Here is a 16,320-nt window from a genome sequence, read left to right on the forward strand (position 1 = left end):
GGCCGGTGGAGCCTCACTGGGACCCCCTCTCTATATTTCTATCTCTCTTTTTCATGCTGTGATGGGATGTAAGAGCAACAGTGTTTCATGTTCCTGTACAATATATCAGAGGCTCAGGCCTAAAGCCTTTTACGTGGCCGTTGAGAAGTGGCACAAAGTCGCTAAATGTGTGAAAGACGCCTCATCTTGTTCAAACATTTTTACAGTAATTTGTTTTTTATTCACTGAAACGTTTTGGAGTATATGGAGATATATATTTGGAGATATGGAGAAAGAAAGGCTAGTCACAATTTTTGTTAATAGTCCCCACACTGTTCTCATTTCCCATTATATATCTACTAGAGACAGATTAGATCTGTCCAGTACCATTCATTTTACTTTAATCCTGGATATATGGAGATATATTTGTAGTGTATTATTAGTAGCATGACATTCTGGATCATTGATTTCTGTTATAAATCTGATAAAATTCTTGTATTCTTTAATATCTCAGTTAGGTGTGTGCAATACGTATGCAATACAAAAAAATATATTTTCATTTTGTTGCAGGGGTGTATTGTTGAAAATATATCATTTTTAATTCAGTGTTTTGTTATATCGCCAAGAGTATCGTTATCGCAAAATTCCAAGAAATATTGTGATATTATTTTAGGGGTATATTGCCCACCCCTACTCCACACAGTCATCTGCTGTCAATCATCAGGTAGTACTTCTGTTTTATTTACATAATAAAACAAGTTATTCATGGAAAAAGTATTATTTTTTTTTTTTTACTTATTTCTTTAAGTCACAATAATATTCATGATGACAGATTCACTCAGATGCCACTGGGTTACAGAGACCTATGACTGTGGATATGTAAAATAAATCTCTGTTGGATAATACATTTATTGAAGGGTGTGTCCACACGTGTGTAAATTGTGCAGCACATTGTTTGGGGTGTACAAGTCATAATATCAGTATCTACATAGTGCACTACATACATTTTAGAGTTTACTACATTCCTAAAAATGCTTTAAATAATTATTTGGGAAAAAAGGCCACATAATAACCATTTGTAGCACTTTTATTTAGATTATTAAGAGTGTATGTACCATAGCTTCACAAAGTAAATAAGGCAGCAACATATTAAAATAGTCAAAGAGACAGCAAGGAGAAAGCATGGCCTGCTTTTACTGTTCTCTGCAGCAGCACATTAAGCGCACTAGCTTTAGCATGTGGTGTTTGAACCTGTTTCCAATGAATCCGACCACATTCGAGTGTTCTCGTGGCTATTATGGCTGAAGCTGTGTGGGGTTTGACTGGTTTTGGGTTTTAAAGCGTCACTCGCTTCCAGCACTGTGCACCCTCTGCTCCTGAGATGATGGAGGTGAGGAGAGGTGGAGGAAGGTAATTTAAGGCAATTGCTGGTTACTGACCACACGCAGACAAACGTACATGTATTTTAATACTTGTTTTTGTAGTCTATGGAGTCCTACATATTTTAGAAGCATTATATAGTATGTAAAAGTGCCTCAACTGAACATATTATATATACATACAGTATGAGTCAAGAGATTAGACATACTTTGAATTCAGTGGATTTTCATTCTTTAAAATGTGCTCTGCAGATTAATACTAAAGTGATCCACACATATGAAATTATTTAGTAAACAAAATGACAGCTTTGCACATATTGCCATTTTCACAGTCAGTTTTATGAGGTAGAGTCTCCTGGAAATCAGGCTTTCAGTTAACAGCTGTGCTGAACTAGTCAAGAGTTCATTACATCAATTTCTTGCCCCTTAATGTGTTTACGAGCATCAGTTGTGTTGTGAAGAGGTAGTTGTGAAGAGTTGGTGTACAGTAAATAGCCCTGTTTGAGTATTTGAGTATCGAACATTATGATGAAACTGGCTCTCATCAGGACTGCCCCAGGAAGGAAGACAAAGAGTTACCTCTGTTGCACAGGATAAGTTCAGAGTCAGCGTTACCAACCTCAAGAACCACACCAAAAAGTCTTCACAGAGTTTGTTGCTTTGTTTAACACTTTTAGGTTTACTTATCATAGTCAGGATGACTCCAGTATTCATTTACAATGTAGGAAACAATAATAAAAACACTGAATGAGAAACTTTTGACTGCTACTGTATATATAGCTGCCAAATTAACTTTGTCAAAAAAAAATAAAAACATTAAAAGTGATACAGTGGCAGTGACAATAGATAAGTATATGTAAGTCAAAACATTTTCCACATACACATGATATAAATGAACATACTCTACACCATCCAGTTTTTTCCCCCAATTTAGTGTTTTTAATGGCCACCCAGCTAGCAAAGACTCCTCTTCATGTGATGCAAGCAGCTCATCTTCTAATAGTAACCTCCAGTATAATGATGCTTTAAACTGGTTTCATGTTAATGAGTTCAGTGTTCATCAAATGTTGACACAGCATAAAGAACAGCAGCAAAAATGGAGATACAAGGTTTCTTCATGACAGCAGCAATATACAGTTACACACACACACACACACACACACATATATATATATACACACACACAGCCACACATGCACAGGCTCTCCCACCCACATGCACGCTCTTTAGATGTGGAGGCTTACAGAGTGTTCTCATATTTACTCCTCAACATGGATTTCATTTCTGGAGAAATGAGATCCATGTTTCTGAGAGCCGGACAGAAACCTCTCCAAAACGTCTTGGTTAGGACCTCACCGTGGCAGTGGTTTGGGTCGAAATCTCCAGCTTTAGTGCGGGTCATCATTACCCCGATCATAAGCGGAAAGCAGTTTTTTTTATTGTGGCCAGTAAACAACAACCCCGCAGACCAGATCACACGAGCTCCAGCAGGAAAATGAATGTGAACTTTCCCTCGTGTGTATCAAACGAGTTTGACTCATTGAGGTCTGTATTGCAGGCATGCATCATGATCAATAAAACCAATTGGCTTTGGAGGCCGCAGTCGTGCTACAGCGAGGATTGCCGGATTCACCCGGCGTTTCCAAACATTGTGTCACTTTGCAAATATCTTCACTGGGTTTGAAAGCCTGATGATGCCACTATATGTCGAGCAGCGAACCGCAAGAGAAAACAGCAGAGAAGAAGAAGACAATGAATCTGAACTGACACATCCGCAAACATCAACATGGACATGCACCACTTGTAGTAGATCTATTTGAGCGATTTACTCAGCGAATTCTGCGAACTGTCTTTCAGATGTATTTCTGGTTACTGAGAGAGCAGGCACTTGTCTACTTGGGTGCCAGATCACTTGAGGGAAGCAAATTTTTCCACATGTTTACACAAACTCCATTCAGAGGGGCTGTAAGTTTTGTTTAGGTTGGGCTTGGTGGTCTCTGAGGTGTTCCGTATGTGTTTGAGTGTGTGTATGTGTGTGTGCTTTGTCTTGTTTTTTTTTTGTGGTTTCACATATCCCCATGATGATAGAAAAATATAAATATTCTGATGTTGTGGGATGTTTTGTTGGTTTCCATTACTAATATTCCGGTTTGGGTCAGTAGAAAGCATCCAAAACGATGGTAATATGAGGGTGTGGGCCCACGTCTGAGCATGAAAGAGAGAGAGATAGAGTGTGTGTGTGTGTGTGTGTGTGTGTGTGTGTGTGTGTGTGTGTCTGTGTGAGCGATTACAGGTCACAATAATGGTCACATCATCTGCCACATGTGCTGTTTTCATGGTAAGTCTAATGTTTGCATTAAATGAGCTATATTCTCTAATTGGTTGTTTAAGAGACAGTTGTTAATACTGTAAAGTTTTGGCTGGACAGTACTCTGGTCAGTTTTGTTTTCTGGTCTGGCAGAGGCCAAAAACCTTCTTGCAGCAGCTCCACAGATCAAACTGGACCATAGTACTAGCTTTGGTTCATCTCAGTTTAGAAATGATGATGAATGAATGATGATGAATAGGAACTAAGCACTGATTCTGTAATTTAATGGAAATGTAAATTGTTTTAATTGTTTCAACTTTAGGTAACACTTTACTTGGATGGTCCATTTTATGGCCTTGTTGATGCTCAACTGACATTCAACTAACACTGAATTAAATGTCCATTAAATTTAATTTAACCCTATGTTGAATGTAAATTATTCAAAATAGAACCTAACCGTACACCTAACCCTAACCTTAAACCCTTAATTAACCATGAAATCGAACCCTACACCTAACCCTAACCTTAACCCTTAATCAACCATAAAATCGAACCCTACACCTAACCCTTACCCTAACCTAACCTAAGCTTAAAATCTAACCCCAAACCCAATCCTAAAATATTAAGATAAGCGTTTGGGTTAGCGTTGAATTTAGGGTTATATTCAATAGAGAATCATTTACATTCACCTTTTAGTTCATTTGCATTTAATAGACATGTAGTTGAATGTTAGTTGAATGTCAGTTAAACATAAAAGAGGCCATCAAATGGACCATCCAAGTAAAGTGTTACCCAACATTACAGTATACTTACTGGACAAACTGAGAATCCAGTGGGAAAAAGATTACACTGCTGGTCCTTTAAGCTGCCCAGCAAACTCAATAAAGGCAGTCTGAGACACTTGTACACTTGGTAAGATCAGATTAGGCTGGAATCTGACTGCAAATTTCACAACAAGACGGAAATTTTTGGCTTTATTTCTTCATTACAGAAGTAAAGGAACCATGGTATCTATATTTTTATACATTCATTGGTTCTGTCAGCTAACAGAGGGCCCACCCAGAGAGAGCAAGGCCAGTTACGTTCTAAAGCTGTGGTACTCTGATGATCAAGCCTGTGATCTCCTGACGTTCGCCAACACTTAGACGGCTGCACCACTCAGGAGCCAAATCATGCTAATATTTGAGATTTCATGATGGTAATGGTACATAATGGTTGTGAGGATCATTATTTGCACCCCGAGCACACACACGACCTGACACCACTCATTAGCTCTTATATAGTCTGTCCTCCACATGTTCTCCACAACACACTTGGACTAACTGCTCCTGTTGAACATCTAGCCAGGTTGCTGTTTGTGCCCCCGTGGCCTCGTATATCACACTGTACGGAGTGACAACAGGAATCAAAGAGCTGTGCTGCGAGTTACTAGATAAAGCGCGTGCTGTGCATTCTTTGTGGTTTGACTGTAGTATGTTAAGCAGCTTTGGAAAGCGAGTGCAGATATGCTCTTCATTAGCCTGTGTGAAGCCGAGGGCTGCAGGTTTACAGATGTTCGCAGCGTCTCTGATAAGAGGATCACTGAAAGCTGTTTTCTTTCTCCTGCCTAGAGGAGTGATGGAGTAGACATGCTGGATGATGTCATGGAGAACAAGCAGGCCACCAAAAACAGCTCTGCTAATGCTCCCCCTGCAGGGTTTGGCTATGGGGCTGCTAATTACAGATTGGTTGTGGTCTCTGTGGTGTTTCAGAGTGAACTCTAGGGTTCCTGTGTCTCTTTTTGTTTTGGAGCTTCAGGCCGGTAGTCTTGTTTTGCTCAGTTTATCAAGGGGCCTGTTTCCTGTAGATGGAAAATCAGCACCATTAATCTGGAGCAGTATATTTGTGAATTAGCACTTTCCTTTACATTCTGCCTCAGCAATATTTTCACCACGTCGTTCATTTTTTGTGGTTAATTTTAAATTAATTGTATCCATTATACAGTACAGAACGTTTTTTAGGCAAATTAAAGTATTTATTTATTAAAATATGCAGCAAAATTCAACTAAAAAAATTAATGACAGTGATTTGTTTTGTGACCTTGTTATTTTAATCATTTTAATTCATTCTTTTCAGTTTCCACAGAAAATCTGTGACAGAATCTGTTCTCTACTAACTGAGTTGGTCTAACTGTGATCCTTTAACTGTGTTCTTCAAACTATGTTCTTTATCAGAGTTGGTCTAACTGGGCTAATCACAACAAACAATATTTGGTTAGAAGAACGTTTTCTAAACATTACAAAACATTTTCAAACATTTTTTAATTCTTAAAATGTTCATTCTGTCAGGTTTTCTGGATGTTCTTAGAATGATTTTAAACATTCTGGTAACATCACTGCATAATTTTATTTTTTTTATTTTTTTTTATTCGTCTACCTGTGAAAATGATGTAAAAAAGGTTTTAATTATGTTGTGATGCCAATCATTATTATGTCACATGTTTTCTGAAGGTTCCTGGTACATTATATCTGTATTATAACAGGCTAACCTTCCTGGAACATTTTCAAAATGTTGCTAAACATTCATAAAGCATTTTATATTAGCTGGGATCTAACTGGGGTCTTCCAACTGAGCTCTTCTTACTGTACTCTTTTAACTTAGTTGGTCTAACTGAGCTAAATGAGCTAATCTAACTGTGTTTTTCTAACTGGGCTAATATATCTGTGTTTTTCTAACTGAGTTCTTGTAGTTATTCACTTCCAGCTGTGTTCTTCTAACTGTGTTCCTGAACCATATTAGTAATTCTACAGACCAGCTGCACAGTCTGACCACTAAACACAGACTTTATATTTATTTGGGTTTATTTAAATGTTGTGCACACGTACTTACTTTTGACCATAGTTAATATGAATAGAATGTTAAAAAAATAACTACATTTTAAAGAAAAATAACCATTTTATTGCAAGAGCAATCTAGCATTGTTTGTTGGCTCTTTTATGTTGCAACATCTGCTAATTTGTTGTCATCCTATGCTCAAAACTGTTCAACTGAATACACTATCCCAATAGTAACCTATAACTGGGCACTGAATGAATCTGACTGTACAATTTCCAGAAAGGAGCCACCTTTACTTACCATTTTTCATTTGTTGGTTCTGTTTTTGTTTTGGTTTTTGATGTACTTCTGATGAATCTAGCCTGTTTTACTGTTTCTGTAGCCAAACAGGTGATGAACCTTGGTCTTTTAATATGTATGCGCTCATTAACATGGAATTTGATTGACTTTTGCCAAAGACAAAGTCACAGTAATAATAAGACTTTATAACCTTGCCACAGATTTTGTGTAAGGTTTATATATCTTGGCCCTTTGCTTAAATGGCAGATGAGAGCCTTCCCGTGTCCTGTTTTATGCTTTAAATATGGTAAGAAATCCATCAATCTATGTAATTCTTCTGAAGGGTTTAGGTAGAAAGCTTTTTTTCAGTAAAAATATGGCGCATTGCTGAACAGCTGCTGTTTTCATTCTGCATAATTACTGTTATTTCAATTGCGTGCTGCAGACGACAGCATTAGTTCACTGTGCTGATACTGTATGTTCCCTCCTCTGAGAGCTAGTGAGTATGGAGGCTTTTCAGCAGAAAGAGGCTGCTAAACATCTTAGGTGTTTTTCATTAGATTTGGACAGAGAAAGCACGAGCATGCTGACTCCAGGCAGGTCCAGTGCTTCTTTGCCTTGGTGGGAATGCTAATATGAAAGCTAATAAGCGGCGACTCCGAATCATTAAACTGAATGTGGTTTGGTCGCGTCACCCTTGATCTAGATTTATATCACGCTTCCCTTTTGTTTTTCTATCATTAATATTTTTTCGTTTGAAGCTCTGAACCTACATGTATGGGATTCCACCAAAGCCTGTCTTGGGTTTAGCGTTCGTTAAGGGCGGTGGTAGTGGGGTTGCTGCGGGGTGTACTGCCAGCCATCATGCACTCTGAGAACCCATGGATTTATTGATTGTTATTTCTAAATCTGCTCAACCACTACTGACAGTGTAATGCAGTGTTCATAAACACAGAGTTTGTTCCTCGCTGCCACGATCACTTTCATCTGCAGACTGTGCGGTTTTTAGTGTTTTTCTAATGCCCATTAAAATAATAATTGCTCCTCATTATAACAGATATGGCTTCTCTTATTCTCTTTCTTCTAAAGTCTCTGTTGTTGTTTTTTTCTCTGTCTGTGTGTGTGTGTGTGTGTGTGTCTGCAGCGCTACCCGGTCTGGCCGTCGGATCTGAAACCGGTTCGAGGCACGAGTCCGCAGGCCCAGAGACGAGCTCTACAGCTGCAGGAGTTACTCTTCTCTAAAGAACTGGAGAACATGGGCAAACATCTCGCTGGTGGGTAATATACAAACACAGAATTTTGTTTTTATACCGTATCAAGAAGATGTAAGGTTGTGTCCAGTATGTATTATAAGCATAAATCTGTAAAAAAAAAAAGGAAAAAAAAAAAAGAAAAGGTACATTTAAAGATTTTTGTTGTATAAAATTAATATTATAGGTCCTCTTAGGTCCTCTTATCACAGTGATGCCATACACTTACATGTTACCAGTTTACTAAAAAACACTACCTTTTGCACCTACACTCAATGGTCATTTTATCTCATTCAATGTTTTTCTTTTTTTTTATGTTTTTTTACATTGTCAAATTAATATTGAAGACTATATTAAAGCTCTACAGGAAAACATGCAAAATTCTATTGCAAACAAAAAGAGTTAAACAAGCCAGAATATGTTTTATATTTTAGATTCTTCTAAGTACCACATTTATCTTTGAGGACAGATCTGCACACTCTTAGTATTTCAATCTCAGTGTCTTCATGAGAAATACAGTCACCTGGATTAGTTTTCTCAGCTTCTTGAAGGAGTTCCTGGAGGTGCTGAACAATAGTTGCTGCTTTTTTCTTCACGCTGTGAAGCTCCAGCTCATCCCAAATCACCTCAAATCAAAGGATTGTGGAGGACAAACAATTTTTTTGTTTACTACGTAATTACAAATGAGTTCCTTAATTGTTTTCATGTCTTTAACATTAAATATTAAATAAATAAATAAAATAAAGAAAAACAATAAATGAGAAAGTGTATCCACACTTTTGACTGGTACTGCTGCACAATTTTTCTGCTCCCCTCGTCAGTAAACACCAGCCCCATTCATAATTGGAAAAACATAAAATCAGTACTGGCCACAGGCCATTTGAGCACATCTGTTGGCAGTTTTGCACACTCCTCAATTTTTGTCATTTGCTTTTAAGAATTATTATTTCCTTTTAACCTGTTAAAACCTTAAACCCAAACATGATATTGAATCTTCTATACTGGTCCAGCAGACCAAGAAACAAGGTGCTTGTTTTTTATGATTTGAGGAATCCCGGATCATGATGCGACTTGCCATCAGCAGCCGGAGTCTGAGAGAGCACAATTGGCCCTGCTCTTTCTGGGTGGGTAGATGGGGCTCTCTCCACTCGTTATGCATAATCTGATGTTGAGCAGCTGTCTTATCTGAACTGTCTCATCTGAACTGTCTCAGAGCTGGGGATCTGGCACCTTCCTCCAAGGATGTGTTGGGAACATTGCTAGTGATTCCTAGGAACGGTAATATGAATGGGAATTGGGTAATTGGCCTTCTGAACTGGAAAGAAAATGGGGTGAATTTAGAAATAAATAGAGAAAAAACAACAAATAGGGAACAAATATTAAAAAACAACAGCCTGTAGCTAAGAGGTCCTTTGACAGTACCAGTATAATTTTTTGACATTGTAGATTAATACTGAAGACATTAAAACTATGAAGGAATGCATATTCAATTATGAAGTAAACGAAACAGTGTTAAACAAGCCAAAATATGTTTCAGACATTAGAGTCTTCACAGTAGCTTTTTTTTTTTTTTTTTGCTTTAATGCCAACATTGCCCACTCTTTGCATTATTTTCTCAGTCAGCTTTATAAGGTAGAACCTGGAATGGTTCTTAAAGGAGTTCTAGAGGAGCTGAGCTCTTGTTAACTGCTTTTTCTTCACTCTGCGCTCCAACTCCTTCCAAACCCCTCAGTTGTGTTTTTATGTCAAGTGTATGTTAATCTAAACACTCCTAATGCAACAATATCTAATGCCCAATTGCTGTTTCCAATGTGTTTCTTTTCAGTCTTTAATAATAATCTACAATTAATTAAATAATATAGAACAAATATTAATGAGAATGTGTGTCTAAACATGTGACTGGTACTTTACCTCATATAGCAGAGAGAAACAGCTTTAAAAGACTGTAAGAGTGTTGGAGCATTATGAGCAGGGTGTGAGTGTGTGTGTGGCGTGTGTATGAGTGTAGCAGACATAGCACTTTTGGCAAGCTTTTACACACACACACACACAATAATACATGTACCTGCTAGATTTGATTGGGTCCAGTGCCCAAAAATATGCAGCCAGAAGCTGCTCACACACACACACACAGACTCATACATCAAACAGTCTGCTTCTCAGTCTCTGCCTCTGTCTGCTACAGTCAAAGTCTCCCCTGTCCCTTTACTGGCCCACGAACATGGTGACAAAAACCTGTGATAGGCTAATTAAACGTCTGCCACCATTTATTTTAAAAAGAAAAAAGAAAAAAAAAATAACATCATGTCCATCTTTGATTAATTTAATGGCGGCCCACCGCAGTGTGGTTGACGTGTGGCGGTGACGTGACTGATTTCTGCGGTTTATCAGGTTTGATCTTACTTCTCTTTGGGTGAGAGTGTGAGACCCTCCAGAAGAGTGATAGATGAGAAATCACCCCTTTATTAAAAGCATGAAGGCCTCTAGGCGAGACCAAAGGCAAAGCCCCGCCCACCCCGGAGCCGCAAAACTCCACCATGTGTTCAACAGTTGTTTGTTTGTGCACACGGCTCTCTTTTGTTTTGCTTAGCCGCGGTACATAGCTTAAAATTTCAGAGCCTGGTAGGTGTATAAACGCACTGACTTTAGGAGTGTGTAGCATCTGAGTCACTTGGGCTGCAGCTGTGCGTGTTGTTTTAATTTGTCTTCACTGCTCAACCACACCTACCAACTCCCATCAAACTCTGTGCTACATTTATGTGTTTATGTAATGTACTTTAAAGTGTGTGTTTCTGGATTATCTTGCATTCCAGTGCATTAAATACACTCTTCTTTCTGCATAATTCAGTGATGTAGAGTGGGGTTGGTGTAAAATGCTTGCAGATTTAATATCTTAAAACTGGTGGTGGCAGGAAACAGAGCAAAAAATGTTTAAAAAAAAAGTTTACATACACTTATCGTTGAAAGGATTGTCCTGGTAATAATGAACAATATTGAACTTAATACTGCAATATTGTCACGGATGACCCAGGCAGAGAGACGAGGAGGCGGACACAAGTGCAGGTAGGGTGAAAATAAATAATAATTTAATAAATAAATAACAAGAAAACAAGGAACAAATAACATGAAACAAAGATACACAAATAATCAATAACTAAAACAAATAAGGGGTTAACGATAACAAAACAGGGAGACTAAAGAAACAAACGAGTAACTGAAACAAGACTAAAATAACTAAACAGAACAAGGATAACCAAATAATAAAATAAACCAAATACTAACAAACAAGGAAGTAAAACAAGACAGGATTAACTAAACTGGGCAAGGGAGAAAAGAAGCAAAATAAACAAGGAGCTAGAAGTTGATGAGGCGTTGTTAAAATCATCGCATGCACGTGTTAGTACTGAAGTTTCCCAGGTTTGATCACACCACTAGTGTTTGACCTTGACTGTCTCCAATCGGACAGTGTGGCATTGTCTTCAGGACTGGACCGAGTCTGGTAAAAACAGTGTGGTATTGTTTTAATAATTACAAAGTGTCGTCCTCCCCATGTGCGTGCTCCCATCCCGCTTTGGGAGATGCAAAACAACGCACACACAGAGTGAAAGGCTGCACTGTTCGTACCCGAGTCTCTTTTGTATCAATTCAGTTCGTACAAAGTGCACTTGGCTGATGATTGATTGTCAGTCAGAAACATGCAGTAAACTAAAAATGCTTCAGGCATAAGCTGTATGTGCCCAACAATGGGTTCTATATGCTATATGTTACTGTGTTAGCAGCGCGTGGTTAGTCCGCCATATAATAGATCCTATGTGTTAATATACGCCTTATGTATCATGTGGGTTAATTTCTCATAATAAGGGTAGTGTTAATCACATGCTTGATCAAACAGTGTTTTACTATGTGTGTAAAGGATATATTGTGATTATTGATTAATCTTTTATATAAATGCGTGTAAAATCCACTGTGAGTAATAAAAATGATCAGATACAATGTGAGTATTGGTTATGCATATTGAATACAAGGTTTCACACAATGATTATGTAAATACAGATACTAAGATAAGTAATCATAATTGAAAGATATTTGTCAATCAACCCAAATTATAATTAACTGAAAGATATTTGTCAATCAACCCAAAGTATAATAAACAGTTACTCTTTAAAGTAAAACGGGATAAACACTGAACTAGGAAACGGGATATGAAAACACAGAGAAACGCTGAGAGACAAAACGACATGGGAAAGTGCAAAGACCGACGGAGGACAAGGTGGCAGAGGAGGGCTATTTATAGTAACATAAAACACACTAGAATTGAAAACACCTGGGGAAGGGGCGGAGCTACAAATGAGAAACACATGGTGGAAATCTACTGACAGGAGACACAGAGAGGCACAGGTCACGTGGGGAAGACACACAGAGACATGAGACAGGGCTAAGACGTGACAGAAGCCTCCCCCTAAACGCGCAGCTCCCGAGGCGCGTAAAAACGAACCCCGGGGGCTGGCGGCAGGGAGAGGCCGGGGAAAACAGGAGTCGAGACCGGGGACTGAAACAGAGACAGGACAGAGGACAGAGACTGGATGGGAGACCGGACCGGGCTTGGAAACTGAACAGGAGACGGAGACTGGACGGAGAACTGGACAGGAGACGGAGACTGGACGGGAAACTGGACAGGAGACGGAGACTGGACGGGACTAGACATGGGAACAGGGACGAGGACATTAACAGGGACAGAAACTAACACTGTAACTGGGATGGGAACAGAGACAGAGACAGACACGTGTACAGGGACATAGACAGAGACAGGGACCAAAACGGGGAGAGACACAGGGACCAGAAACACGGGAGGGTGCCCAGGACTGGCAAATGTCTGAGGGGAAGTCCAAGGAGCCAGCCTGGGCACAGTACTGGGGACAAAGTCCGGGGACCTCGGTGCCTGCCTGTGTACATGGGACCTGGGATGAAACAAAGTTCCGGGAGCAGGAACCGGTGGGGTGGCGATTCGGGCAGTGGGAGCTGGTGCTGGCGGCGCGGCGACTCTGGCAGCGGGAGCTGGTGCTGGCGGCGCGGCGACTCTGGCAGCGGGAGCTGGTGCTGGCGGCGCGGCGACTCTGGCAGCGGGAGCCGGTGCTGGCGGCGCGGCGACTCTGGCAGCGGGAGCTGGTGCTGGCGGCGCGGCGACTCTGGCAGCGGGAGCTGGTGCTGGCGGCGCGGCGACTCTGGCAGGGGGAGCTGGTGCTGGCGGCGCGGCGACTCTGGCAGCAGGAGCTGGTGCTGGCGGCGCGGCGACTCTGGCAGCGGGAGCTGACACGGAGGCTTGAACAGCTGGAGCTGACACGGAGGCTTGAACAGCTGGAGCAGACACGGAGGCTTGAACAGCTGGAGCAGACACGGAGGCTTGAACAGCTGGAGCAGACACGGAGGCTTGAACAGCTGGAGCAGACACGGAGGCTTGAACAGCTGGAGCAGAGACGGAGGCTTGAACAGCTTCAGCAGAGACGGAGGCTTGAGCAGCTTCTGCAGACACGGAGGCTGGAGCAGCTTCTGCAGACACGGAGGCTGGAGCAGCTTCTGCAGACACGGAGGCTTGTGCAGCTTCTGCAGACACGGAGGCTTGTGCAGCTTCTGCAGACACAGAGGCATGTGCAGCTTCTGCAGACACGGCAGGAGTCCGGGGGCGTGGCTCAGCAGCCGAAGACACCTCGGAGATGGGCGTGGCCGGCGAGAGAATTTCGGAGCTGGGTGTGTGCAGATCCAGCGGAGCAGCAGCAGGGCTTGAGACTGCGGGTGGAACAAAAACCCGGACCGGAGCTGCAGCTTCGCCGGCAGAGTCCACAGTAGGCAGCGCGGGGCCGCTGGTAGAGACCGCTGCGGGAAAAGTCACTGACCGCGGCTGGTTCGCCGCGGTAATAATCCCGGAGCACGGCTGAGTCGCCGCGGAGAGAGTCACAGAGCGAGACTGGATTGCAGCGGCGGAATCCAGCTCTGCAGCCGCCATGAAAGCCGGCTCCTCCGCCTGAGGAGCTTGCGCTGCAGCTGCCGCAAAAACCCGAACCGGATTTTTACTCTCTCCGGCTGAGTCTAGCGCGGGGAAAGTCTCTGCTCGCGGCTGGCTCGCCGGGTTGGAGGTCCTGTAGCGCGGTTCGGCAGCAACCGCGGGGAACACGGGGCGCGGTTCGACTGCCATCGCGGAAGTCACGGAGCGCGGCGTCCCGGCCGCGAGCTAACCTAACAGTACACTTATAAAAGCAGACATACCATATTATTAGTTGGTATATAGTTGGTACACGGGATTTAAAAAATGAAAAAAGATTTTAAAAAATGAGCATCCCCACTTCACACTCTGGGAAGACCACCCCCCCCTCCCCCCTCTCCCCTCTCCAGCCTGTCAGATGGCATTGATTTCAGTCGTTTCTGCATTGAGTTCTGTCCAAATGGTGAGTTACCCACTAAGCAGAGAATTAGAGCCATAGAGGAGCCCAATTTAGCCCTTTCATGCTTTTATTAGCTGTTAATGTCTTCATGCTGAAAGCTAGAGCTCACGCTTTAATCAAAAATTTCACCCCAATTATGTGGTCAAACTCAATCCCCAGACTGCTTCTTATTTATGATAAGACAGTAATGAATCCTCATCATATTCTGAAGACATTAAGACTGTTGTCTCTTGTGCAATAGCTGAGGGTCTCTTCGGCCCAATCTGAATAAATAATGCACGCTTTTCAAAGTAACTCTCAGTCTCCTTCCAGTGTAGTGTTCCACATGACTTATCTCCTGATCATCCTGCTTAGGCTGTTGCCACATCCTCGTCCCACAACATGCAGCTCCAATTCCGACAAGAGATGAGTTGTTAACACTTTCATTATTTGAGGAGACAGTGGTCCGGATCCAATAAAGCCTGCATATGTTATAAATAACTGAATTGCGTGCGTTGCTACTCTGCCCACACGGGGAGAAAATTTGCTTTTTTCTGATCAAAGACTGTTTATAATAGATTAGATCTGCTCTTTTTTTACTCCCTTGCTTACTTTCTTCTGCTCTGTTCTCTTTGGAGCTCTCTTTGGAGTGGTTGTCTGATTTTTAAATCACAATTAAGACTCTGCTCTAACCTTATTTAAACTAGTGGAGCCAATGCATACACCTAATTATCTGTAACCAAGTCTATAACCAATGTATGTTTAAGTATGTCGCACCTCATTTACGTGGAATGTCAGTACAATTATATAAATATCGAAAAGAATAACTATGAGTGTACAATTATCAGAGAAATGCATTAAAACAGCTCTGCTTGTCCTGGCTGTGCAGATCTCTGGGCATGCACAGATGCAGATAAAAATGTATTTATTAATAGAAGTATCAGGCAATGGGATAGTCAAACAGAAAAGGGTCAACAATGGCAAACAGCAGTAACAAATAGATATCATACCAGGGTAGATAAACAGTTCAGAGGTCAACAAATGGCAAAGCAATATCAAAGCACAGGCAAGAATCATGGTCGGTGAATAAAATGGGGTCAAACGAGAGAAAAACACAGGCAGTTGGATAAGGCATTGTATATTCCCTTATATAGTGCTAAACCATGTGACTAATACTCAGGTGATCTGCTTCCTAAAAGTGTCATGTGTTGTGTCATGTGATTGGAACTGGGTGTAATATCGATGTGTGGTGCATCCTGGGCATTGTAGTCCGGAGGATCTGAGTGTGGGAAAGATAGGAGCGCTTTCAGTGACAGGTGTGACACAGTTGTTGGGGCAAAACTAGTGATGAGGGGTTATACAGCTGACTAGCAGCTAAATGGATGGGGAAATTGGCCTAGCTAAATTGAGGAGAAAAATGGGAGAAAATTAGAGACAAAGTTTATATGAAAAAAGAAAGGCTGTGTTTGCTCTAACTTAAAGGTACAATTAGTATTTTTTTTTAATTAGTATTTAGACTCCTGTCTAAAGAATGGCTCTTAAATTTACTATTATTGTAAAATGCCTTTCTTTCTTAACCAGCCGTCTGCAGGGTCTGCAGCATGTCAGTAAAAGGTAACTTAAAGTAAACAGACTAGTAGGAAAATTCTACATATTGCACCTTTAAGTCAGTTATTAATACGTGCAGTGTATTCAAGTGAAAAAACAGAGTAGTAGTACGATCATTTCCAATACTCCTTCCACCTCTAATAATATAATACACACCAGAGAAAGATCTCCAAGTCCAAACCTGTTTTATGAGGTCAAATGAATTAATAATACAATAAATAATAATATTAAGGCACATGAAAATTATGAGTGCATGACGCTATAATTTAGCAGAATTATAAAATAAC

At 41.0% G+C, this 16,320-nt stretch overlaps 1 protein-coding gene across 2 annotated transcripts in view; it reads left to right on the plus strand.

Moving 5' to 3' along the window:
• c1h8orf34 (chromosome 1 C8orf34 homolog) overlaps positions 1-16,320 on the plus strand; it is a 166,745-nt gene that overhangs the window by 133,548 nt on the left and 16,877 nt on the right. For both annotated transcript variants that reach the window (XM_015606949.3, XM_049485830.1), the window contains exon 11: positions 7,904-8,033. In XM_015606949.3, the coding sequence (XP_015462435.1) occupies positions 7,904-8,033 (130 nt within the window). The remainder of the gene's footprint in view (positions 1-7,903; positions 8,034-16,320) is intronic.

This window comes from Astyanax mexicanus, chromosome 1 (genome assembly GCF_023375975.1).
Source record: "Astyanax mexicanus isolate ESR-SI-001 chromosome 1, AstMex3_surface, whole genome shotgun sequence".
Classification (NCBI taxonomy): Eukaryota; Metazoa; Chordata; class Actinopteri; order Characiformes; family Acestrorhamphidae; genus Astyanax; species Astyanax mexicanus.